At 49.4% G+C, this 26,692-nt stretch overlaps 1 protein-coding gene across 1 annotated transcript in view; it reads right to left on the bottom strand.

Moving 5' to 3' along the window:
* Positions 1 to 26,692, bottom strand: part of LOC100440409 (ephrin-B3) — a 130,095-nt gene that overhangs the window by 14,631 nt on the left and 88,772 nt on the right. Inside the window, exons 52-76 of the mRNA XM_054536196.2 lie at positions 26,290 to 26,488; positions 25,940 to 26,164; positions 24,635 to 24,739; positions 22,277 to 22,465; positions 21,677 to 21,762; positions 21,408 to 21,538; positions 21,109 to 21,258; positions 20,614 to 20,781; positions 20,234 to 20,394; positions 19,724 to 19,863; positions 17,223 to 17,355; positions 16,957 to 17,096; positions 14,492 to 14,702; positions 13,878 to 13,994; positions 13,545 to 13,686; positions 11,595 to 11,764; positions 11,328 to 11,444; positions 2,361 to 2,525; positions 1,678 to 1,803; positions 1,384 to 1,532; positions 1,233 to 1,299; positions 994 to 1,144; positions 629 to 777; positions 313 to 446; positions 31 to 175 (exon numbers count right to left, since the gene is read on the bottom strand). Of these exons, the coding sequence (XP_054392171.2) occupies positions 31 to 175; positions 313 to 446; positions 629 to 777; positions 994 to 1,144; positions 1,233 to 1,299; positions 1,384 to 1,532; positions 1,678 to 1,803; positions 2,361 to 2,525; positions 11,328 to 11,444; positions 11,595 to 11,764; positions 13,545 to 13,686; positions 13,878 to 13,994; positions 14,492 to 14,702; positions 16,957 to 17,096; positions 17,223 to 17,355; positions 19,724 to 19,863; positions 20,234 to 20,394; positions 20,614 to 20,781; positions 21,109 to 21,258; positions 21,408 to 21,538; positions 21,677 to 21,762; positions 22,277 to 22,465; positions 24,635 to 24,739; positions 25,940 to 26,164; positions 26,290 to 26,488 (3,670 nt within the window). The remainder of the gene's footprint in view (positions 1 to 30; positions 176 to 312; positions 447 to 628; positions 778 to 993; positions 1,145 to 1,232; positions 1,300 to 1,383; positions 1,533 to 1,677; positions 1,804 to 2,360; positions 2,526 to 11,327; positions 11,445 to 11,594; positions 11,765 to 13,544; positions 13,687 to 13,877; positions 13,995 to 14,491; positions 14,703 to 16,956; positions 17,097 to 17,222; positions 17,356 to 19,723; positions 19,864 to 20,233; positions 20,395 to 20,613; positions 20,782 to 21,108; positions 21,259 to 21,407; positions 21,539 to 21,676; positions 21,763 to 22,276; positions 22,466 to 24,634; positions 24,740 to 25,939; positions 26,165 to 26,289; positions 26,489 to 26,692) is intronic.

Here is a 26,692-nt window from a genome sequence, read left to right as displayed (position 1 = left end):
GGAGGCAGGACTGGAGGGCCAGGAGCTTACCTCCCGTGCCAAGTCAATGTTGATCTCCGTGGTCTCACTGGTCTCCAGCTGCTCAGTCACCTCTGTGGCTGTGATCTTGGAGGTCTGCAGCGTGTTCACCAGCTGCACGTCATCCAGCAGGGAGCCGGTGGCCTCATTCAGCAGCCTAGGGGGAGGCCCAGAGGCACATGGAGCAAGGGGTTAGGGAGACCAGGCTCCCTGGGCTGCTGTCGTGCCTGGGGTAGACTGGGGTAGACTGGGAGTAGACCCATGGGGCGGTGGGAGGGGAAGGCAGGGCCTCACCGCAGGATCTCATCCTCCAGCTCCTTGAGCTTCCTCTTGCCAGCCGCGATGTTGATGACCAGTGAGTCCTTCTGCTCCTCCAGCTCAGGCCGCTCCTTCCGCACCACAATGCCCAGCAGCTGGGCCTCCAGGCCCTGGAGGCATCAGGGCTCACAGTGAGGGGCTCTCACCCCTTCGACCTTCACCTTCCTCATCCCTTTCCACCTCCAAAGACCCCTCATCCTCAGCTGCCCAACACAAGCTTATCCCTTTTCTCAATCCTTCCAAACTCTTCCTGCTTCACCCTAGCTCAGTCTGGACCTCAGCCTGCACCCACCTGTTCTTTAACAGCAAAGTTGACGATGGTGGTCTTGGCTGAGGTCTCTGGGCTGTAGTGGGGGTTGGAGAGTTTGGTGGTGATGTAGAAACGGAAATTGGTATTATATTCCACCTCCTTATCGCCAATGCGCATCAACAGCCGACCACCTGCATCCACGGAAGGGTCAGGGGCAAGGACTCCATGTGACGGGTACAAGCTAACCCGCCCCCCACCGGCATCCAGGGGCAGTGACTTAGCCTGTCCTAAGGCCCCAGCCCCAGGGCTGTCTGAACGGAGGGACAGGTAAGAAGAGGACACAGTCAGAGAGCCAGCCCTTCCCTCCCTAGCATCCCACTCAGCTGGTCTTGGGGACTTGTCCTGACCGATTCGGGCTACAGATTTGTTGAGCACGGGGTTCAGTGTGGGGTCCAGATATTCCTGCACGTTCTGAAGTAGCACCGGGTATCCAAACTGAATGGCGTTTTCTAGGATTCGCAGGTAATCGCTCATCTGCAGGTCGATGATCTTCAGGCCCTAGAGAGCAAGGGGGAAGGTGAAGGAACACTGCGGGAGAGGTGGGGCCTCAGGAAGAGGGGGACTAATCCGGCCCCCAGCCTCACACCTGGCCTCCTTCCATGTTCTTAATCCATTTCAGGGCCTGCGCCTGAGGGTCGATCATCAGTGCCCACCTGGAGGGGGAGTACAGGTCAGAGGTGAGGCCCTCTCTCCCATGCTCCCGTACCCCGCCCCCCCACGCCCAGCAGCACCCTTACCTGTTGCCTCGGGTGACGATGATGCCATTCTCAGTGGAGAAGGCGTCTGAGGGCAACCCTTGGATGTTCCAGTCCCGGACTTTGGTAGGATTGGACAGGAAGTTATCAATGGCAAAGGAAGGGGAGCAAGGAACCTGAAGCTCCCAGATCTGGGGAGAGAAAAGCCCCACGCTTTAACTTGAAGAACTGAGCCCAGCAGCCCCTGCGCCTTCACGGTATCTCTTAATATTCCCAAAGGTCCTGCCCCCAGCCCTAGTCTCGGAGCCTACTTGTCATACCTGAGCCCCATCTCACCTTCCTGATCCAGATTTGGTTGACAATCTCATCCCGGTAGTTGGTCAGGAAGGGTCCCATGTAGGACAGGAAGGCAGCTGCCAGGAGACAGTCCCCCACCAGGTAGCCCAGGTCCTCCTCCAGGCCCTGGCGGACAGGAGGGAGGGTAAGCCTGCCTGGGCCCCAGCACTCTGGGAGATGCTTGGAATGCTTTTGAAGGCACCCTCTTCTGGACACTGTCAGGTTCAAAGAGGTTCTTTCCCTCCCCTAAACCTGTGCGTCCTGACAACTCTAGCCTGGTTCTAATTACTTTCGAGTTCTCTATCTCTAATGGCAATGTTTACATTCTGGTGATAAGGCCTAACCTTTTTGCGAAGCCAGGAGCTCACTGGGGCAGAAGCAAGATGTGCCGTGTCTGTTTTCTGTCTGGTTGTTGGGCTACATCAAGAGTCCTTGTGTGTGCTTCCCAGCCCTGCCCAAACACTGAAGCAGATCCCTAATGATGCAAAAAGCCTTTCCTTCCATTGCTCTCACCAAAGGTGTGCAGGGGGAGGGGAAGAGCTCCCACGCCTCAGTTCTTAGACTTGCCTATACCCAGGTGTCCCTGTTTTCCCTGACTGCTCCTCAACTCAAGCTAAAAGGGATGGGTCTCTCGGAAGTGGTGGGCAGAGTGAAAGGACACCAGGTGGTACAGTCGATCTCACCTGGACTGTCTCCTCCCATCTGGCCTTCTCGCCAGCCAACCCCGACACCAGCATCCCGGCTCGCTCCAGCTTCAGCTCCATCTCTTCAGACTTCTTGCGAAGCTCCTCCTTCTGTGCCAGCTTCTCGTCATACTGTTTCTTTAGCATCTCTAGTTTCTCAGCTACCTGGGAGAGATTCGAGTATAGTGCATCAAACACAGGGCTTGCAGCCAGATTGTTCTCGTTCACATCATGACTCTGCCATGTTGTAGCTGCCATTTTGTAGCTTTGTTAAATTAATCTCTTTGAGCCTAGTTTCCTCATGTTGTAAAAGAATACCTACCCTATAGGGTTATCGTGAAGAGTAAATGAGATAAAATACGTGAGATGAGGTGAATTTTCTTCCCCTTCCTTCCACCACACTTTCCTAGAGCCCAGAAACTACTCGGTAGCTTCGGGGTAGCTGGGTAGGGGACGGAGACCTCTTGAAGCATAATAAGCCACACAAGATAGATTGGCAAGTGAAGGCCAGACAGCACATAAATGACTGCCACTCCATGCCAGAGGCCACACCTAAGGTAGAACCTCGAAAGAGGAAGAAAAAGAGAGAAATGAACCCAAGAGCTGTTAGAGGGAGAGTCCATTCAAGACAAAGGGCTGGCTGGGCGTGGTGGCTCATGCCTGTAATCCCAATACTTTGGCAAGCCAAGGCAGAGGGATCACTTGAGGCCAGGAGCTTGAGACCAGCCTGGCATCATGGTGAGACCCCACCTCTATTCAAAAAGTAGAAAATAAGAATAAAAATAAAAAGACAAAGGACCAAGTGCAAGGTCCCACACTAGAGATGGAGGCCTGGGCAGAGCTAGAGAAACCCCTCTCAAGTCATTGCCACCTGTGGATTCTGTTGAGGTTGGAATGAATATATATATATTCACTGAAATCTGAAGGAGAGAACTGATAGAGCCTTGTCCCAAGATCCTGTATATGTGTGTATGATCCTGTATATGTGTGTGTGATCCTGTATATGTGTGTGTGATCCTGTATATGTGTGTGTGATCCTGTATATGTGTGTATGATCCTGTATGTATATCTGACCGCCCAACAGCAGTTGAGCCTGGATACAGACTGTATCACCGTCCTTTTCATCATGAGGAATATGGGGTGGGGGATTACACATAGCATTTACATGATACATGTTCCCTTTCCCGCCGCCACCTCACTGGGAAAGGCAGCCCACATCATGGAAATAGTTCCACCACTAGAAAGTAGAAGTAGCTCTGCCTTAACTGAGTAATTCTGGTAAGTTTCACCCTTTCGGAGCCTTGCCAGGGTTGCTGTGGGTAAGGGTGATGTGGGCTATGCCACGGTGTGAGGCACACAGCAAGCAAGCACTACCTGGCCCAAGCACTTGGAAATGGGAGAGATCACTCTCCAAAAGATATTCTTTAAAACAACATGGAGGGCCAGGTGCGGTGGCTCACACCTGTAATCCCAGCACTTTGGGAAGCCAAGGCAAGCAGATCACCAGGTCAGGAGTTCCAGACCAGCCTGGCCAATCTTTTTTTTTTTTTTTTTTTCGGTCTCAAAAAAAAAGAAAGACATACATGCACGAGGTTAAAACCTAAATGATATAAAAGAGGTTACAGGAAAAGTAGCATCTAGACCACCTTTCCCACAGTCAGACTTCTTCCTCTGAGGCAAACTACTTTGTTTGTTTATTTGTTTGTTTTGAGACGGAGTCTCACTCTTGTCTCCCAGGCTGGAGTGCAATGGCACGATCTCACCTCACTGTAACCTCTGCCTCCTGGGTTCAAGCGATTCTCCTGCCTCAGCCTCCCAAGTAGCTGGAATTATAGGCGTGCACCACCACACCCGGCCAATTTTTGTGTTTTTAGTAGAGGCTGGTCTCAAACTCCTGACCTCAGGTGATCCTCCAGCCTCGGCCTCCCAAAGCGCTGGGATTACAGGCATGAGCCACCACGCCCAACCATGGCAAACTACTTTTTAACCACTTTTCTTTTTATTTATGCTGGTTGTTACTTCCATATCTCTGAAAAATATGCATATGCCTCTATTTTTAAAGTATGCTAATCTCTTTGGAGCTTTAAATTTTTAAAAATTATTATGAAAACTTTTAAACCTAGAAACACCCATCAGCTAGATTTCACAGTTAACATTTTGCTATATATATTTCATCTACTTGTTTTTTGCCAAAGTATCTTTAAGTAAATTAAAAACTCATGAAATCCTCAAGCCTAAATACTTAACATATCTTTAAAAGTAATAATAATAAGGACATTTTTCTGCATAACCACAACACTATTATTACACCGAATAAAGTCTTTGTCATATCTTAGAAAATAATTTTTACTACCTTTTTTTTTTTTTTTTGAGAATCGTGAATATATTTACATAAATCAAAATCCAAAAGGAACGAAAGTGCACCCGGTGAAGGGGAAGTCTTCCTGCCATTCCTGAACCTGGTCCCAGGCCCTGCCCTAGTTTCCCGTGTAGCTTTCTAGAATAGTCCATGCACAGAATCATTTATATGTAAAGAAAATATAAGCACAGTGAAGGCAGGGACTTGTTCACCACTGAATCCTTAGACCTAAAATAATGCCCAGCACTCACATATTTTTTTGAATAAATAATTTTTTATTTTATTTTTGAGACAGAGTCTCACACTGTCGCCCAGGCTGGAGTGCAGTGGCGCCATCTTGGCTCACTGCAACCTCCATCTCCTGGGTTCAAGCGATTCTCCTGCCTCAGCCTTTCGAGTAGCTGGGATTACAGGTATGCACCACCATGCCTGGCTAATTTTTGTATTTTTAGTAGAGACAGTGTTTCAACATGTTGGCCAGGCTGGTCTTGAACTCCTGACCTCCAGTCATCCACCCGCGTCAGTCTCCCAAAGTGCTGGAATTACAGGCATGAGCCACTGGGCCTGGCCAGAATAAATGAATTTTTAATCAGTGGTTATATACTATAACACTGTTTGTACTTCACTATTTTTTTTACTTGTTTCCAAATCAGTTCTTGTGAGCTGCCTCATTCTTTTTAGTAGCTGCAAAATACTCTTATGTGAGATTGAACTATGATTTATGTAACAAGTCTCCTACGGATACACATTTGTGTTTTTCCAACATTCTGCTATTAACAATGCTGTAATAAACATCCTTGTACAAGGCCAGGCATGGTGGCTCACGCCTGTAATCCCAGCACTTTGGGAGGCAGAGGCGGGAGGATTGCTTGAGGCCAGGAGTTTGAGACCCCTAGCAGCACAGCAAGACCCTGTCTCTACGCTCCCCCACCAAAAAAAAAAAAAACCTGCAAAAGAAAAAAAAGAAATTCATATACAGGCATAAGCACATCTTCACACTGCTGTTTCTTGTTCCTTTAAATTTTGTTTACTTCGTGAATTTTTGAATAGCTATCAAAAATTCAAAAGGCCCAAGGGCGTGAGGATATGAAAGGTCTTCCTCCTAACCCTGTTCCCACTCAGCCAGGTTCCTTCTTTAGAGGCAGCCAGTGTTACCTGTTCCTTGACTCTCCTTCCAGAGGTATTCTATACATATACAAGTAGTCTATACTGCTGTTGCCTGGTGTATCCATTTTAGGCTTTTTTTTTTTTTGAGACAGAGTCTCACTCTTGTCACTCAGGCTGGAGTGCAATCACGCGATCTCAGCTTCTCAGCTCACTGCAACCTCCGCCTCCCAGGTTCAAGCGATTCTCCTGCCTCAGCCTCCCTAGTAGCTAGGATTACAGGTGCCCACCACCACGCCCAGCTTCTTTTTTTTTTTTTTTTTTGGTATTTTTAGTAGAGACAGGGTTTCACCATGTTGGCCAGGCTGGTCTCAAATTCCTGACCTCAGGTGATCCGTCCACCTCAGCCTCCCAAAGTGCTGGGATTCCAGGTGTGAGCCACCGCACCTGGCTTGCTTTTTATCTTTATTTTTTGAGGCAGGATTTTGCTGTTGCCCAGGCTGGAGGACAGTGGCATAATCATAGCTCACTGCACCCTCAACCTTCTGGGCTCAAGTGATCCTCCCACCTCAGCCTTCCAAGTAGCTGGAACTACAGGTGTGCGCCACTGTGTCTGGCTAATTTTTTTATATTTTGTGGAGATAAAGTCTCTCTATGTTGCCCAGGCTGATCTCGAACTTCTAGGCTCAAGCAATCCCGTGGCCCCTGCCTCCCAAAGAGCTAGGATCACAGGCATGAGCCACCAAGCCCAGCCTGAATTGTGCACTTTAAAATGGTTATAATGATATATTTTATATGTATTTTACCACGATCAACCCCCTAAGAAAAGAATGTATACATATGTGTGGATTTATAACCCCTGATCCAGTAAATGCTTATTGGTTAGATTGTATCTCTTATATTAATCTATTGCTAAAGATTTCTCCTAGTTAAATTTAAGTGCACAAGTCATGGTTCCAGATAACTGACATTTTGGTGAAGCTAAAACCAAGATTTTCTCTGTGTATCCTCATTCCCTCAAATGCTATTGGGTTTCTTCTACGGTCTTTGGTAACAGTAATAACCAGTTTTTTGACAACGTAATTTTATCTGCAAGTTGTGTATGCCTTATTAAGACCCTTGAGTTCTATTTTAATCTCAAATAATGCTCATGAGAGACTTCGTTCTGAACTTAATACAGCCTCTGAGGTCCTGAGGAACAACATCCTTTTCCAGGGAGAGACAGCCCAGGTTAAGAAAACTGATCTACCCAGAGAACCCCCACCCTGCTACGGTCCAAATGTCATGTCTCACTCAAATTCATTTTCGAACTTAATCTCCAGTGGAGTGGTGTTGGGAGGTGGGGCATCTGGGAGGTGATTAGGTCATGGGGGTGGGGCCCTCAGGAATGGGATTAGTGCCCTAGTAAAAGAAGCCCAAGAGAGCTTGTTTGTCCCTTCTGTTATGTGAAGACACACATAAGCGTCATCTATGAGGAACTGACCCTACCAGACATTGAATGTACTTGCACCTTGATTTTAGACTTTCCAGCCTTCGGAACTGTAAGATATCAATTTCTGTTATTTATAAATTACCCAGTATTTTGTTATAGGAGCCCAAATGAACTGAGATAACCCCTCAGCTGAGACGGAGCAGAACAGGAAGTTGGGGAGGATGACTTGGGGACTTTAACTTCAGAAGGTTGAAGTCTAGATTTTTAACACACAAAGGCAAGATTCGTTGATTTCGAATTTCCATTTCTTTGGACTTTAGTTTACAAAGGGATTTATTTAATCTTTGAAATTTAATTTCTCCCTAGGGCTTATATTCAAATTTGTGGAATTTCTGTATATTGTTATTATTGGAGCATTTTAATGCTGTCATTTAATTGAACTGCATGGCCTCTGATATGCTATGTTGGACAATGTGACTAGACATAATTTGGAATGCAAAATAGGAAAAAAATGTGAATGTTCAACCTTAGGGATACAGTTGCCCTAAAGTAGATTAAGACATAATTTGGAATGCAAAATAGGAAAAAATGGGAATGTTCAGACTTGGGGATACAGTTGCCTTGAAGTATATGAAGATTCTGTTCTGACCCATTTCAGAGCCTTCTGGGGCCCTATCTACGCCACTGGTTTGTAACCCTTGTATATCAGAACTAGCTGACAAGTGAGTAATGGCTAAAGCTATTTACTCAAAATTCGTTCTGATCTGCAATGTAGTTGGGCTCTGAGCCTCTTTTCAGACGTGAGCCTCAGTACTATGCATAAGCTTTCCCATCTCTGGTAGGTTCTGACAGGAAAGCTTTTAAAATGCTGATTCTTAGGCTCTGCCAGGGATTCTTACTTAATTGGCCTGGGGCAGGGCCCAGGTATCAGCACAGTGCCTAGTTGTGAAGTTCTATTAAAAGGTACATTTGGGGGCGGGCGTGGTGGCTCACACCTGTAATCCCAGCACATTGGGAGGCCGAGGCGGGCAGATCACTTGAGGTAAGAAGTTCAAGATCAGCCTGGCCAACGTGGTGAAACCCCATCTCTACTGAAAATACAAAAATTAGCCGGGCGTGGTAGCAGACGCCTGTAATCCCAGCTACTCGGGAGGCTGAGGCAGGAGAATCACTTGAATCTGGGAGGCAGAAGTTACAGCAAGCTGGGATCGCGCCACCACACTCCAGCCTGGGTGATAGAGCGAGACTCTGTCTCAAAAACAAAACGAAACAAAACAAAACAAAAAGGGTATATTTGGGCCAGGTGGGGTGACTCACCCTTGTAATCCTAGCAACTTGGGAGGCCAAGGCAGGAGGATCACTTGAGCCCAGGAGTTCAAGACCAGACTGGGCAACACGGTGAAACCCCGTCTCTACAAAAAATACAAAAAATTAGCCAGGAATGGTGGAGTGTGCCTGTAGGCCCAGCTACTCAGGAGGCTTGGGTGGGAGGATCACCAGAGCCCAGGAAGTCAAGGCTGCAATGAGTCGTGATTGCGCCACTGCATTCCAGTCTGGGCAACAGAGTGAGATCCTGTCTCAAAAAAAAAAAAAAGAAAGAAAAGAAAAAAAAAGAAAGAAAGAAGAAAAGGAAGGAAGGAAAGGAAGGAAGGAAGGAAAGGAAGGTACATTTGGGGGCATGGTGGCTCACACCTGTAATCCCAACAACTTGTGAGACTGAGATGGGAATTCAAGACCAAGACCAGCCTGGGCAACATAGCAAGACCCCATCTCTAAAAATAAACACATAAATGCTTCTTCTTCTTTTTTTTTTTAAGGTGCATTTAGCTCGTAAACTTCACAGCCTTTGTCGGTAAAAAAGGAGAAATGTTTGTTCCCTACCTGCTTTCTCTTATCACTTAGGGGTTCTCAAGTGTGGGTGTGGACCCTCCACCGAAAGACCTAACACTGGGTGCGCTATAAATGCTTGTTTGATGAATGACGTTGTTGGCAGTGTACCCCAGAGGTCCCATTTTTCATATATGTAAGGAACCACTCCTAATTATTTAGCCCGGGATATGATTCATCTAGGTGAAAACCCTTTCCAAATAGATTGCCACACCTGTGATTCTTTGCTCTTGGGAAAAGAGAGAGTAAAAGAGCAAAGTTTTGTGAGAGGTTGGGAGGTGGCAGTGGTAGCAGGGATGGAGCTGTGGAGGAGGAGGTGCAGAGAGAAGCCCTGTTCACCCAACCTGGGTGAGTTCCCTGCACAGAACAGGCCTCACGGGCAGCTTAACTTTTGACAGTAAAGATGCCTACAGCAGGAAAAAAACGGTGATGAGCTGTGGGCAACGTGGCATGAAGTCAGGAAACCTGGGATCTAGCCCAGCTCTGACGGTGACGAGCCAGTGAGCCCTTGGTCTCACCAGCCTCAGGCTCCTCATCTGATCTGTGGAGGTCGAACCTGGATGTTTTCCAAAGTTGGTTTTAGGTAAAACAGTTTGAAATCGTATGGCCAGCTTCAATTATATAAATATTTAAAATTTCTATATGAAGATAGCACCAACAAAGTTACAGGGCAAGCAAAGATCCAAAGATTGGAAACAGTGTCTCCCTCAAATGGGGAACAGTTAAATAAATGATGGTGTCCCTGTAGCTACTCACTGGAATATCATGCAGTGGTAAAAAGAAAGCAGAGGCTCTTTACATACTGATAAGGAACAATCTTCGACTCGCGGGTAAATAAGATAGTAAGGTGCAGGCTGGGGGCAGTGGCTCATGCCTGTAATCCCAGCACTTTGAGAAGCTGAGGCCGGCAGATCACCTGAGGTCAGGAGTTTGAGACCAGCCTGGCCAACATGGCAAAACCCCGTCTCTACTAGAAATACAAAAATCAGCCGGGCGTGGTGGCGGGCACCTGTAGTCCCAGCTACTCAGGAGGCTGAGGCAGGAGAATCTCTTGAACCCAGGAGGCGGAGGTTGCAGTGAGCTGAGATTGTGCCACTGCACTCCAGCCTGGGCGACAGTAATATCGGCTGCTTTCAGAGAGGAAAGCTGGTGACTAGAGAACAGAAGGTGGGTGAGGGAGACTTCTTATTGGATACTCCTTTGCACCTTTCACACTTCAAACCATGTAACTGTATTACCTTGGGGATAGCGTAGTATTACCTATTAAATCAATCATTTAAAAATCAAATGATAAACTGGAAGAATTTTGAATTCTTTTGATAATGGCCTTGCCCATCATTCTGCCGGGTTCAGGAGTCACTCATGCATGCATCTTTTTTTGTTTGTTTTTTTTTTTGAGACAGTCTCACTCTGTCGCCAGGCTGCAGTGCAGTGGTGTGAACTTGGCTCACTGCAACCTCCACCTCCCAGGTTCAAGCGATTCTCATGCCTCAGCCTCCCGAGTAGCTGGGATTACAGGTGCCCGCCACCATGCCCGGCTAATTTTTGTATTTTTAGTAGAGATGGGGTTTCACCATGTTGGCCAGGCTAGTCTTGAACTCGTGACCTCAGGTGATCCACCCACCTCAGCCTCCCAAAGTGATGGGATTACAGGCGTGAGCCGCAGCGCCCAGCCTCATGCATGCATCTTGCAGGAGATCGCCTGGGTTGCCCAGACTCCTCACGGTAACTAACCCACTTGGCCTCTGGGAGAGCCCGTCCCCACACAGCATCTGCACAGACACCCTCACGTTGTTCTTGGTCCACAGAAGCGACACAGACACTCTTGACCCATCCCTCTGGCAAAGGCCAATTTGCCACGCAGATTTCATCAGTTAATATCTCAGGCCCCATCTCCGAAGGGTGTGACAGAGATTGCCAGCTCCCAAGTCAATCTTTGGAAGGGCTCCTGGGTCGCAGTGCCTCTGAGCCTTTATAACCCTCTGCAATTGACGTAGCTTTCTGAGCCAGAGGCAGCGCAGTCTAAACAGGTCACAGAGTGGAAAGGAGACAGGACTGGAATGGCACAGGACATGGGGAAGTGGGGAAGCGGGGTAGAACTAGATGGGGAAAAACAAATGCTTAATGAAGCAATCCAGAACTCAGGGAGAGGGACCTCCGTGGAAAGGACAGGCAATCGGCTTACCTCCCGCAGCTTCTCCTGGGCCTCAGCGAGCGCGGCTTGCTTCTCCCGAAGCTGAGCCAAGGCAGCGTTCATCCGGATCCGCTTGGGCTCCACCACCCGATACAGCCGTCCGTACAGCTGCGGGGAGACAGTCAGGCTGTGGGGGTCGCCCACCAACCCACCAACCCCCTCACCTCCAGGCATCCCCTCCTTCTACCTGGGTCTATGCATCCACCCTCCCCCAGGCCTGCCCTCCCTACTGCCCCGCCCCAGCCCAGACGCCCTTACCTCCATGGCCCGCACCCACATGCAGAGGGACTTGGCAGCCAGGGAGACGCGACCGATGATATCAGGCTGGAAGTCAGGCTGGGCGCAGTAGGCCCCAATCTTCTTCAGAACCTTATCTGATATATTGTCTTTATCGAAGTTGATCAGTGACTTGATGAAGTTCTGTTCCCCTGTGGGATGAAAATTAGGGGCCTTAGCCAGAGGCTTAATGCCATCCTCCTTGCCAGCAGTTTCACCTCCACTACTCACGCATAGCCACATTTTTCCTGGGCTCAGTTCCTGAGGCCAAACTATCTGACCTGGCTCCTAGTTCCTCCCTCTGACTTGACTGTCTCTAGGCACCTCTCAGTCCCCAAGGTCCTCGACAATCTTCCCAGCTTCTCTCTCACCACTTACCTTGAACACTCAGCCAAGCCACCCTACACTTCACATTTTTTCTCTCTGCTTTGCACTTTCTTCTAGGGCAGGGATCACCAAAACGAGACTGGCAGGCTGTATTCTACTACGGGAACCCAGAGCAGAGTAAACCACCAGAATGGAACACAGAGTCCCGGTTCCCATTTTCTGATTCTTGTTCCCCTCTGGGGGCCTGAGGGCATTCCCACCCTTGGATGCAGCAATACATTCTTCTATCTCTTTTTTTTTTTTTTGGAGATGGAGTCTCACTCTGTCGCTCATGCTGGAGTGCTGTGGTACGATCTCGGCTCACCGCAAGCTCCGCCTCCCAGATTCACACCATTCTGCTGCCTCAACCTCCCGAGTAGCTGGGACTACAGGTGCCTGCCACCACGCCCGGCTAATTTTTTTGTATTTTTTAGTAGAGATGGGGTTTCATTGTGTTAGCCAGGATGGTCTCGATCTCCTGACCTCATGATCCACCTGCCTCGGCCTCCCAAAGTGCTGGGATTACAGGCGTGAGCCACCATGCCCAGCCCATTCTTCTATCTTTAGGACAATTTTGTTTAATATACAGATGCTCCCGATAAGCCCATCATACATTGAAAATATGGTAAATCAAAAATGCATTTAATGCATCTAACCTACTGAATGTCATAATTTATCCCAGCCTAACTTAGACGTGCTCAGAGCATTTACATTAAGCCTACAGTTAGGCAAAATCATCTAACACAAAGTCTATTTTATAACAAAGTGTTGAATATCCCATGTAATGTATTGAACACTGTACTGAAAGTGAAAAACAGAATGATTGTATGGGTACCATTGTAAAGATGAAAAATCTTAAGTCAAACCATTGTAAACTGAATGTCAGCATTAAGATGAGCTGTTTTCTGTTACTTACAACCAAATAATCTTTTTTAAAATTTCATATTTAATAATTAAATTATAAGAACAATCAGAAATGTAGTTTTTTTTTTCTCTTTTTAGTGAAAAGAAACAGGTAACTTTGTAAAAAGTCAGAAAATACCAGTAACAACTAAATAATCTTTTTTTTTCTTTGGAGACAGGGTCTGGCTCTGTCGCCCAGGCTGGAGTGCAATGGCGCAATTTCGGCTCACTGCAGCCTCAGCCTTCCAGGTTTAAATGATCCTCCTGCCTCAGCCTCCCAAGTAGCTGGGACTACAGGCATGCACCATCATGCCCAGCTAATTTTTGTATTTTTTTTTTTTTTTTGTAGAGATGGGTTTTCATCATGTTGCCCAGGCTGGTCTCAAACTCCTGGGCTCAAGTGATCTGCCCACCTTGCCCTCCCAAAGCTTGGGATTACAGGCATGAGCCACCACACTCGACCCACAACCAAAGAACCTTAACTGATATTCATGCAGTCTCCTTTCTACTAGGCTCTATGTTCTCGTTTCTACTACGCCCTGTGCTCTTCAGGGTAAGAACAATGCCTCATCCATCCCTATCTTTGTGAGTGTCTGCTGCACAGCTGATGATCAATAAACACTGGGTGAGCGGAAGTCATTGATTTAATGGTCTCTAGCTTACCTAGCTGCCTCTTGGCCTCTGCCCACGTGGGCTCATTGCCTCGAAGAATCATAACTGCCTGCATCACTATCTCCACTTGGGCTGGGGGCCGTCCATAAGACTTGATCTCTCCTATATCCTTCTTGTTCAGAGACTCCAGGGCCTGGGGGAAAAAGGGATAAAGTGAGGGAGCAACTCAGCGGGTAAGACAGGACCTTATGGAGACGGAACCTAGCTGAGGTGCCACCTCTTCTTCCCACTTTCCCTGAGTCTTTGAGGACAAAGAAGACTGGCCCATTCCCTTCCCCGGGGCCTGGCGCTCCTGGCTCCCATCCTTGCACCCGCCCCTGGTACCCGCATGGCCTCTTCCAGGGCGGGCAGTGCCTCTTCTAGATCTTTCTGGGCATTGTCAGCCAGTGCCTGACACTTGATTTCCTCAACTGCAATCTTTTCACTGTTGGCTGTTACGGCCTAGGGATGAAAAAAGGACAAGGGTTTTTTTGTCTTTGCCTTGGGCAAAGGTGGGAGTGACGGTGTTGGTGTAAAAGATGAAAGAGAAAGCTAAAGAGTTTTTTTTGTTTTTTTTTTTTTGAGATGGAGTCTAGCTCTTTCACCCAGGCTGGAGTGCAGTGGTGCAATCTCAGCTCACTGCAGCCTCTGCCCCCAGGGTTTAAGCGATTCTCCCGCCTCAGCCTCCCGAGTAGCTGGGATTACAGGCACCCGCCACCAGGCCCAGCTAATCTTTGTATTTTTAGTAGAGACGGGGCTTCACCATGTTGGCCAAGTTAGTCTCGAACTCCTGACCTCAGGTGATCCTCCCACCTCGACCTCCCAAAGTGCTGGGATTACAGGCATGATCCACTGCACCCAGTCGCTAAAGAAAATTTAAGAAGGGGAACATGGGTTCCCTGACGCAGTAGCCAGCACTGGTGGGAGTGGGGCACAGGGGGTGGGCGTGGGCCCTCGACCTTCTGCTGCTCATCTGCCTCCCGCTTCTGCTGCACAATGATGACCAGGTACTCCTCACACTGCTTCTGGAACTCAGCCACCTTCTTCTTGGCATCCTCCAGCTCCAACGACATCACTTGCACCTTTTCCCTAGTTTCGTCGATCTTGAACAAGCCTGTCCGCAGTTTATTGGCTTGGTCCAGCAGCTCCTGCCGTTTTTCTCCCAGCAACCTGGGGGAGAGAATAGGACAGGGTGTGGAGAGGCGGGGCTTCCGGAAAGCGCGGTGTCATGTAAGGTCCACCTTCCCCGTGTGTCTCGAGTCTGCCTTCCTTTCTGTTGCCACCAACACTACCCCCACCATTCTGGTCGGGATTCTATCATTTCCTGCCTGGGTCATTGCCGACAGCTTCCCAAGGGCTCTTCTTGATTTCAGGCTCTCATTCCTCTGGTTTATTCTACACACCACTACTGGTATCAGCTTGTTAAACAGTCTCCATCACACCACCTCCCCTACATGAGAATCTTCCTCTGTTCCCCACTGTGGAACAGGCAGGCGGGCTGGCCCAGGTCAGGCAGCCGTCCCTCAGCTCCAGCCTGGTTTTTTTTTCCCTATGGGAATGAATGTGGGCCCAGTATTGCAACGATTTCTTTCTCTCTCTCTCTGTTTCTTTTTTTGTAGAGATGGTGTCTTGTTATTTTGCCCAGGCTGGTCTCAAACTCCTGACCTCAAGTGATCCTCCCACCTCAGCCTCCCAACGTGCTGGGATTACAGGCATGAGCCACTGCACCTGCCCCACAATTTCTGATTTTTTTTTTTTGAGATAGAGTCTCGCTTTGTCACCCAGGCTGGAGTGCAATGATGCGATCTCAGCTCACTGCAACCTCCACCTCCCAGGTTCAAATGATTCTCCCGCCTCAGCCTCCCCAGTAGCTGGGATTACAGGCACCTGCCATCATGCCTGGCTAATTTTTGTATTTTTGTAGAGACAGGGTTTCACCATGTTGGCCAGGCTGTTCTTGAACTCCTGACCTCAAGTGATCCGCCCACCTCAGCTTCCCAAAGTGCTGGGATTACAGGCATGAGCCACCTCACCCAGCCTTATTTGTATCTTTTAAAATATCCTTTGCAATAAATCAGCAATAGTAGGTGAAGTGTTTCCTGAGTTCTGTGAGCCACTCTAGCAAATTAACTGAACCTGACAAGGGGGTGGTGGGAACCCTTGATTTATAACCGGCCAGGCAGAAACACAGGTAAAACACCGGGCTTTCGGTTAGCATCTGAAGCGGGGGATGTATTACGGGACTGAGCCCTCCACCGTGCGATCTGACTCTAACTCCAGGTAGATCGTTTCAGAATTGAGTTATATTATAGGACACCCAGCCAGTGTCCCCTGGAGAACTGCTTGGGTGGGGAAAATCCCCGCCACATCTGGTGTCAGAAGTGAAGTACAGCCAGCCTTCCATATCCACATCTGTGGATTCAACCAACAGAGGATCAAAAATATGTGAAAAAAGGTCTGGGCACGGTGGCTCATGCCTGTAATCCCAGCACTTTGGGAGACCGAGGCCGGTGGATCACCTGAGGTCAGGAGTTCAAGAATAGCCTGGCCAACATGGTGAAACCCTGTCTCTACTAAATATACAAAAAAAAAAAAAAAAAAAAAAAAAAAGTAGCTGGGCATGGTGGTGCGTGCCTATAATCCCAGCTACTAGGGAGGCTGAGGCAGGAGAGTCACTTGAACCCAGGAGGCAGAGGTTGCAGTGAGCCAAGACTGCACCACTGCACTCCAGCCTGGGCAACAGAGCGAGACTCCATCTAAAAAAAAAAAAAAATCGCAAAAAATGTTGCATCTGCACTGAACATGTACAGACTTTTTCTTCTTGTCATTATTCCCTAAACAATACAGTATAACAACTATTTACAAAGCATTTACATTGTATTAGGTATTATAACTCATCTAGAGAGGACTCAAAGTATATGGAAGGAACGTGCATAAGTTACATGCAAATACTCCATTCTATATCAGGGACTGGAGCATCTGTGGATTTTGGTATCCGTGGGAGGTCCTGGAACCAATCCTCCACGGATGTTGAGGGACTGTAGTGTGTTGAGTGAGAGAGTAGAGAAAACACTTTGCTTTTTCTATCTCATACAGGTAGAAAGTCTAGAAGACATTAAAGGCAGACAGGAAAGGACTGGGTATATTATGGCAGTGTTCCAGTTATATTATGGTCAGAAAAAGACAGAGAAACTTCGTGCCAGAAAACAAGGGCCAAGAGGGTGTGGAGAGTGGCTGGGGGAACATAGCCAGAAGGCTCTGGAGACAGCCCCTCCCACGGGAAGCCCCAACTCCCTCTTCCCAACTTCCTGGGCAGAACTGTGGCCTTTGCATCTCTGCCCTTGCACATCAGCATCATTTCACCCATCGCCCTCGGAAGACACCATCCTCCCTGGCCCTGCACATCCCCTGCGCCCCTTCATACTTCTTATATCCAGACACGAGTTCCAGGTAGTTGGTGGGTGTGACATAGTTGTGTCTCCGCAGTTCCAACAGCATCTTCTGGGAATACTGAGCTACTGACCAGTGCATAGTGACGAAGATCTGGGCCACCTTCCTGTGGATCTGAGACCAGTGACACAGGATGAAAAGGCGGATGGAAACGGAAGTGGGAGAGGGGCCAGGGGTACGATGAGAGCCGGGGAAGAGGGAGGCCAGGGTTGCGATGAGAGGCGAGGAGGAGGGGCTCACATTCTCCTGAGTTCCCAGGTCTACTCCTATGAGGTACTTCTCAGCCACCTCGAGCAGGGCCTCTTGGGGCCACTCTGAGAACCAGTTGATGGTTGTGCAGTTCACCAAGGCTGGGTACTGGCGGATCCAGTTCCTGGGAAGGGGTTTGGAGAGGCCGTAAATTCCGTGCACAGACACAGCCTCCAGGTACTGGCTTCCCCCACATGCATCCACTCACTTTCTAAGAACCTAAAATGCCCCATCCCCTTGCTCCTGTATCTCCTTGTCCAAATTCTGTTCCTTCAGAGCTAGTTCAGCAGAGCATTTAGAAACAGGTTCTGGCGTCAGAAAAACCTGGTTCTACACTTTCGAGGTGTGGATCTCCAGAAAGTATCTAAGCTCTTTGAATGCCAGTTTCCTTGTCTCTAAAATGGGAATAATAATACATGCTGACTAGGGTGGTTGGGGGATTCAATGAGGTGTCACACGTGAAAAGCTCAGCGTAGTGCCTGGCTATGGTAAGTACACCGTGTATCACAAACATTAAAAACAAAATGGTAGGCCGGGCACTGGGGCTTGTGCCTGTAATCCCAGCACTTTGGGAGGCCAAGGTAGGTGGATTCCTTGAGCCTAGGTGTTCGAAACCATCCTAGGCAACATGGCGAAACCGCATCTCTACAAAGAGTATGAAAATTAGCTGGCCGTGGTGGCATTCGCTTGTAGTCCCAGCTACCGGAGAGGCTGAGGCAGGAGGATCACTTGAGCCTGGGAGATGGAGGTTGCAGTGAGCCAAGATGGCGCCACTGCACTCCAGCCTGGGTGACAGAGCAAGACTGGGTCTCAAAAAAAAATTTTTTTTTTTTTTTTTTTTTTTTTGAGACGGAGTCTTTCACTCTCGCCCAGGCTGGAGTGCAGTGGCACCATCTCGGCTCACCACAAGCTCTGCCTCCCGGGTTCATGCTATTCTCCTGCCTCAGCCTCCCGAGTAGCTGGGACTACAGGCACCCACCACCACGCCCGGCTAATTTTGTTGTATTTTTAGTAGAGACGGGGTTTCACCGTGTTAGCCAGGATGGTCTCGATCTCCTGACCTTGTAATCCGCCTGCCTCGGCCTCCCAAAGTGCTGGGATAACAGGTGTGAGCCACCACGCCCGGCCAAAAAAAAAATTTTTAAGGTAATCCAAATTGCTTCCCTGCACAAGTTCTCCGCCCTCTTCCTAGTTTCTGATTCCCTTAAAAATCTAGTCATATCAAGAAAATGTGCTATAGACATACAAGACAATATTATTCGGCCTTAAAAAAAGAAGGAAATCCTGACACATGCTACAACATGGATGAACCTTGAGGACACTACGCTAAGTGAAATAAGCAAGTTGCAGATAGACAAATGGTAGCTGGGCGCGGTGGCTCACACCTGTAATCCCGGCACTTTGGGAGGCCAAGGCTGGTGGATCACTTGAGGTCAGGAGTTTGAGATCAGCCAGACCAACATGGTGAAACCCTGTCTCTACTAAAAGTACAAAAATTAGCCGGACATGGTGGCGAGCACCTGTAATCCTAGCTACTGGGAGGCTAAGGCAAGAGGATCACTTGAACCTGGGAGGTGGAGGCTGCAGTGAGTCGAGATCACAGCACTGCATTCCAGCCTGGGCAACAGAGCAAGACTCCGTCTCAAACAAAAAAAGAAACAAAGACAAGTGCTGCTTGGTTCCACCTATGTGAGGCATCTGAAGTCAGACTCAAGAGACAGCAGCTGGGGAGGGAATGGGGAGCAGTGGTTTCATGGCTATGGAGTACGGCCTCGGGAGCATGAGAAAGCTCTGGAGCTGTTATACAACAGTGTGAGTGCACTTCACACGACTGAGCACTGCATTCAGAAACGGTTAAGATGATACATTTTGGGGTGTGCGTGTGTGTGTGTGTGTGCGTGTGTGTTTTGAGACAGTCTCGCTCTGTCACCCAGGCTGGAGTGTAGTGGCGAGATCTCGGCTCACTGCAACCTCTGCCTCCCGGGTTCAAGCGATTCTCCTGCCTCAGCCTCCTGAATAGCTGGGACTACAGGCCCCCCCGCCACCACGGCTGGCTAATTTTTTGTATTTTTAGTAAGGACAGGGTTTCACCATGTTAGCCGGGATGGTCTTGATCTCCTGATCTCTGATCCACCTGCCTTGACCTCCCAAAGTGTTGGGATTACAGGCGTGAGCCACTGTGCCCGGCCTGTGTGTGTGTGTGTGTTTTTAACCACAATTAGATTTACAATGACAAAACAAAACCAAAAAGCCACCCACCAAAACAAATAAACAAACAAAAATCTGGTTATGCCAAAAGAGGACGGATGACTCCCATGTCCACCAAAGGAACTTCCGGAAATCGGGCACAGCCAAAGGAAAGGAGATGGGCGAGGCGGGCAGAGGAGCCTGCTGTTATTCCTGACACTAATTTCCAGAAGGCACAGGAGGCTACAGCAGGGTGAGGGAGCACACAGAAGGGGCTGAGAGAAGAAGGATGTCACAGAAGTCACCTGAAGGGATCCCCCACGGGGCTGAGGCAGAGCACGATGTGCAGGTTGTTCCGCACGCGTTCGATGAGGTAGGCAAAGAGGCTGTCCGATGACTCAGGCACCTGCTCCGCCCGGGCCTGGTCTATGATATGCGACTGGATCTGAACAGAAGCCACCCAGGGTCAGAGGGCTGGCGTCTCCATGGCAGAATCAGCAGGGGCAGCAGGTCAGGCGGGGCTGACAAAGTGTTTCCCAGGCTGGACTCGAACTCCTGGCCTCAAACCATCCTCCCACCTCAGCACCCCCCACCCCTGAGTAGCTGTGACTACAGGCTCAAGCCACTGTGCCTGGCTCTGAAGTGTGGGTTTTAAAGCAGCTCTGCCCAGGGTCCCTGGAGGGGACCTTCCACCTTACAGGGCTGAGGTGGGCAGTGGGGGTGCTCCAGTGGCACATTCTGGGAGCTGTGGTCCTTCTGGGGTCAGCTAGGCAGTCCGAAGAACCGACGGGTCAAGGGTGTCGAAGGAATCCTACCTCTTCAAATTCATCAGGCTTGTAGAGATTGGGCACCTCGCCTGAGCTGAGGATGTTGTTGATGTCCTCTAGGAAGGACTCATCAGCTATCTGGGTGTCCACAAAAAGGAAGGACGTGGTCTTGAGCTCCACCCCAGCCTGGCGATACAGACGCTTGATATCTGGCCAGGGGAGGGAAGGAGGACAAACTCACTGCAGATTCCCCGTCCTGGGCTTGATTCCTTTTCTGAGACTTAGGAACCCTCCCTGCCCCGCAGCATACACACGACACCATCGTACACCCAACACTGCCCATCTGGCTGCCATCTCTCCTCTCTTGTCACTGCAGGAATGTACGCATCTGATCTTTCATTCCTAGCGTTTCAGAAACCCAGCCGTACCATCTCGGAACTCCTGCTTCCGATAATGTTTGGTGACCTCGATCTGGAAGGTGGTGTAGTCGCAGATGGATGAAGCCAGGCGGGCCAGACTCTGGCGTCCGCTGCCCCCGATGCCCACCAGGAGCATGTTGCCCCGAGGCTGTCCAATGACCCGCACGATCCGTGTGACTGGGGGCGGGGTGGGTGTGAGGGTAATGAGTTGGCTGAGCAAACTCAGGGGACCTCCAGGCCCTAGGCTAGGGAGTGGGGCCCCTGAAACTGAAGCAGAGGAACCAAGAGGTATGAGAAGAAGTTGGTGCCCAAGGCCCAGGAGGCAATTCAACTTTTAACCTCCACCTTCTCTGTTAAACACACACTGCCACAGGGCATCTGGGGCCAGGGAGAAAGGCGGCTTCTGGAACTTGATTAGGGAGACCTGGGAAGGGACCCCTGTTTCCTTAGACATACCCCATCACTGAGATGATGGGGAAGGGGATAGGCGTGGCAGGTGCTCACTGTGTTCAATAGCCTCTCGGAAGAGCACTAGCTGCATGGGCACGACAGAGGGTGACAGGTTATACTCATTTAGAGCCGTCTCCATGACTGTCTTCAGCACTGTCAGATCCGTGAGGTCTTCATACACCTTGGGCTCCTTCAGGAAATCCCCTGGGCCATGGGAAGAGGAGATCAGAGTCACAAATGCCTGGTTTGCCTCCCCGCACAGGGCTCCACACTTCAGACCCCATGCCCTGACCCCTTCTAGCCCCGATGTTCTAAGAGTGTCAAGCCCAAGGTCGTCACAGCTCCCGGCTCACCAAAGATAGGAGGACGCTTGCTGGGACAGAGATGATGAAACGTGAGGTCAAAGAAGGAGCCGAGCTTGTCGCTTATCATGCCCATGAAGGCTTCTGTGTCTGCCGCATCAACCAGCCGGTCAGAGAAGACTCTGTGGGCAGGGAACTGGGGTGAGATCTGGGAATAAAGAGGAGAATGGCCTGGGGAAGGCAGTGTCAGGCTGGCAGCGAAGTGGGGGTGGGAGCAAGGCTGAGGAAGCCTTTGTCTGGCCAGGGCACATGCATGTCACCTGAAACATTCATGGATCCAGAGCCGTGTGATGCTGGACTTGGTATCATGGAAATCCTTGTTGGCTCTAAGCATGCCCTGGAACACCTGGGAAGAGGACTGACTGTTGGGACCAGGCAGCAAAAAGATTCCCTCCAGAAGTTTTTTTTTTTTTGAGACGGAGTCTCACTTTGTCTCCAAGGCTGGACTGCAGTGGTGCAATCTCAGCTCACTGCAACCTCTGCCTCCCAGGTTCAAGCAATTCTCCTGGCTCAGCCTCCCAAGTAGCTGGGACTACAGGTGTGTGCCACCATGCCCAGCTAATTTTGTTTTTTTTTTGTATTTTTAATAGAGACAGGATTTCGCCATGTTGGCCAGGCTGGTCTTGAACTCCTAACGTCAGGTGATCTGCCTGCGTTGGCCTCCCAAAGTGCTGGAATTACAGGTGTGAGCCACCACAATTAGCCCAGAAGTTTTAAAGGTAAGGCCAGGGAGTGTGGCACTTCAGCACGGGGGTGACTTTTGGTGCGCATGCTAGTGAGTGTTAAGGCTTAGTTTGAGAAGAGAAAGCCTCCGCGGAGGCTGGGCCAAGCAGAAGGGGCAAGGTCAGGCCGAGAGTCACCTTGGAGATGTCTCGAAGGTTGAAGAGGTAATGGATCTTGGTGGGCGTGGGCAGGAAGCGCTGTACCACGGTGTTGTACACATCCAGGGTGGCCTCTGTCACCACGTTCCCAATGGGCTTCACCTCTTCCTCAAAGTCCTGAAGCTTCTGATTGATCATGGTGCCGAATATGCGGATGATCTGGGACTCCTAGAAGTAGACCCTGGCTCACTCTCCAGGGCTCCTGGCCTTCTAGCCAGAGGGGAAGCCAATAAAGAGCTTGGCTCATGGGCACAATTTAAGGGGGCGTCAAAAAAAAATCCTAGGGCCGGGTGCGGTGGCCCATGCCTGTAATCCTAGTACTTTGGGAGGCCGAGGCAGGCGGATCACTTGAGGTCGGGAGTTCGAGACCAGCCTGACCAACATGGAGAAACCCCGTCTCTACTAAAAAATATAAAATTAGCCAGGCGTAGTGGCACATGCCTCTAATCCCAGCTACTCGGGAGGCTGAGGCAGGAGAATCACTTGAACCCAGGAGGCGGAGGTTGCGGTGAGCCAAGATCGTGCCATTGCACTCCAGCCTGGGCAATGAGTGAAACTCCGTCTCAAAAAAAAAAAAAAATCCTAAACTCAGAAATAAGACAACTGATAAATACTATTTTAACACTATATATATATATAGTATTATATAATATAATACTATATATATATAGTATTATATAATATATACTATATATATAGTATTATATAATATATACTATATATTTATATTTATTTATTTATATATACTGCAACTTCCGCCTCCCGGGTTCAAGCAGTTCTCTGCCTGATCCTCCCAAGTAGCTGGGATTACAAGTGCCCACCACCACGCCTGGCTAATTTTTTGTATTTTTAGTAGAGACAGGGTTTCTCCATGGTGGTCAGGCTGATCTCGAACTCCCAACCTCAGGTGATCCGCCTGCTTTGGCCTCCCAAAGTGCTGGGATTACAGGCGTGAGCCACTGTGCCCGGCCTTAACACTATATATACATATATATATATATTTTTTTTTTTTTTTTTTCTTTTTTCAGACAAGGTCTCATCTATTGCCCAAGCTGGTGTCCAATGGTGCGATCATGGTTCACTGCAGCCTCGACCTCCTGGGCTCAAGCAATCCTCCCACCTCAGCCTCTCAAGTAGCTGGGACCACAGGTGTGCACCACCACACCCGGCTAATTTTTGTATTTTTTTGTAGAGACAGGGTTTCCCCATGTTGCTCAGGCTGATATCAAACTCCTGGGCTCGAGTGATCCACCTGCCTCAGCCTACTAAAGTACTGGGATTACAGCTGGGAGCCACCGTGCCTAGCCAATACAGTATTTAAAAACAAAAATGAATGCAAAATATTCATGATAAACAAACACGAACATTTTAAATAAAGACCAGATGGGGATTACTGATTTCTCCTTTCCCCTTAGGCTCCAATATGGCTCAGCACTGCACTCTACTGATTTTGTCTGTGTTCAAAATGGTGGTGTTTTGCTCATCATAAATTATTGGCATTAATTTTAATTTTAAAAAATATTGCATTGCTACAGACTCGCCAGTACTAGTGGCCAAGCCTCAATACCTTCCCTGTTCCCCTGGGATCCCTTGGCGCCACATACTTCTCCAGTTCTCCTTCCCACTCCATAGGATCAATAAAATGTTGCAGACAGGAAAAAAAAATGTGAGGCCAAGTATGGTGAGAGGCTAAGGCTGGCGGATCTCTTGAGTCCAGGAGTTTGAGACCAGACTGGGCAACGTGACGAAACTCTGTCTCTACTGAAAATACAAGAATTAGCTGGGCGTGGTGGCGGGTGCCTGTAGTCCCAGCTACTCTGGAGGCTGAGGCAGGAGAATCACTTGAACCTGGGAAGTGGAGTTGCAGTGAGCTGAGATCATGCCACTGCATTCCACCCTGGGCAACAGAGTGAGACCCGGTCTCAAAAAAAAAAAAAAAAAAAAAGGAAGTGTTAACGTGTTATTTCTCCTGATTACAGAGTCTTTTGGGTGCCCCTTAAATTCTGCACTGAGACGAGTGACTCGCTGGCCTGGCTCTAATCCTGACACTGCCGTGGGCTTTGTAGGATCTACCTTCCTTAGTCTACTTGGGCTTCACTGTGTTCTCTGCCCATTGGGACTACAAGGCTTCCTTGTCCACAGCCAGGAAGGTACGCTTCCAACCCGTAGCTCTCCTAGCTCAGGAGCCAGCACATGCCCTTACGGATCGTCCCAGCGTCCTGCGTGGAGCTCCGCTTGGGGTGCCTCAGCCCCCTGGGATCTGCCCCTGCTTCTCTGAGACAGACACGTTTCACCTCCTACCCTCCCCTCGTCCTGCAGCCCCCATGAGGTCCTCACTGTGGGGAAGGTCATGTTGATAATGTTGAAGCGACTCTGTAGCCTTGGGGAGATGACAGTCCGTCCACCCCCAGGGGGGCCCATGGCAGCCATCAGGAACATTTCCTAGAGAGCAGCGACAAGGAGGGCAGACAGGTAGGAGGGGAGAGGGTAAGAGAGGCGCCAACACAGGCCGGGTGAAAAGGAGTGGGAGGAAAACAGTGCGAGGAGGGACAAAGGGGAAGAGGAACCGGGATGCAGTGAGTTGAGAGGAACATGGAGTGGCAGGGCAGGGGGAGGGGAAGAGAAGGAAGGGACATGGGAAACTTATTTTAGAACCAGGAATGCATTTGTCTGTATTTCATCCTTACAATCCACGTACCCAAAAGAGAAAATACAGGTAAGTAAAAAAACATTTGTGTCTTCTAGACTTTCTCTTTTTCTTCTTTTAAAATTGTACATATCTATACACATGTGTGTGTGTTCTCTCTCAAACACACATGAACATATCACTAGCCGAGTTTTTGGCCCTGAGTGCCAGATATACATACAAACAACCTCATAAGCCAAGCCACGATGGCTGCTGATTAAAGAGAAGCAGCCGGGGGCGTGGCTCAGGCCTGTAATGCCAACATTTTGGGAGGCCAAGGTGGGAGGATCTCTTGAGCCCAGGAGTTCAAAACCAGCCTGGGCAACATGTGGAGACCTTGTGTCCACTAAAAATCATAAAATTAACCTGGCACTCCAGCCTTGGCAACACAGCAAGATGCTGTAAGAAAGAAAGAAAGAAAGAGAGAGAGGGAGGGAGGGAGGGAGGGAGGGAGGAAAGAAGGATGGAAGGAAGGAAGGAAGGAAGAAAGAAAGGAAAGAAAGAAAGGAAGGAAAGAGAAAGAAAAGAAAGAGAAAGAAAGAAAGAAAGGAAGGAAGAAAGAAAGAAAGAAAAAAGAAGGGAAGGAAGGAAGGAAAGAAAGAAAGGGAAGGAAGGAAGGACGGAAGGAAGGAAGGAAGGAAAGAAAGAAAGGAAGGAAGGAAAGAGAAAGAAAAGAAAGAAAGAAAGAAAGAAAAAAGAAAGAAGGAAAGGAAGGAAGGAAGCAAGCAAGCAAGCAGGCAAACAATATGCTCAGAATCCCATGAAGGAGCCAGGACTGAGGGAGGACGCCTGGCTCGTGAGTGGGGAGCCGAGAACTGCTGTCATGGAGAAGGATGCTCCTGTGTGGGAAGGAATCCAGGATGATAGGACCATAGCCTGGGGCCCCAGTGGAGTGGGGACTGAGCCTATCCCAGAAAGCAGCAGAGGTCTGAAGAACAGACTCTCGGGAGGCTTACTCGAATGTACTTGATGGTCTGCTTCGCACGGTCATACCAGAAGCCATAGTCAATCCAGAGGCGGATCAGCTCCAGGGGTGGCTGGGACCCAAACATGTCCTTAGCGGGCATATTTAGGTCATCCATAAAGGTGATCATGCTTTTGCCCCCGAATGGCACGTAGACACCCTTGGTTCGCTTCTCAACCCTGCTCTCAATGATGCTCTGCACGTTATTGGATGTGGTCTGGTGAAAAGGTACCGAATGAATGTGTGGGTCCCCTGAGAGAAATACGGGCTTAGAGAGGAGGGTCAGGCAGGCACTTGGATCCCAGGGGAGCCGGCAGCCTGGCCCCTGGATCCCCGACACACCTGTGCGGACATGTTGACAACGAGCACCGACCACTGGCTGGAGGGCAAGGACTGCAGAACGCTCTGAGCGATGGAGGTCTTCCCAGTCCCCACGGGACCCACCAGCAGAACGGGATTCTGGTTGGCCACCAAGGTGCTCACCAGGTAGTTGTAGCGAACAGTGTCGACGGTGGGCACCGTGATCTTATAGAAGGGGGCACTAGGGAAGAGCAGGGGCTGGCTCTCAAGGACCACCCGCCCACTCCTTTCCAACTCCCACTTCCTTTCCCTCTATGTCACCACTGTCTCATCACCACCCTGCCCTCCTGTGGGGCCTGGGGATTATGCGCTCCCCTCAAAGACCCTGTCCCAAGTCCTCAAGGTCCCGCTTCCTGTCCTCGAGAGGCAGCCCTTCTCTGGGACC

The sequence above is a fragment of the Pongo abelii genome, chromosome 19 (genome assembly GCF_028885655.2).
Source record: "Pongo abelii isolate AG06213 chromosome 19, NHGRI_mPonAbe1-v2.0_pri, whole genome shotgun sequence".
NCBI classification, from domain to species: Eukaryota; Metazoa; Chordata; class Mammalia; order Primates; family Hominidae; genus Pongo; species Pongo abelii.
Note: the sequence above shows the minus strand (reverse complement) of the source record. Positions and strands in the feature narration are given on the sequence as shown.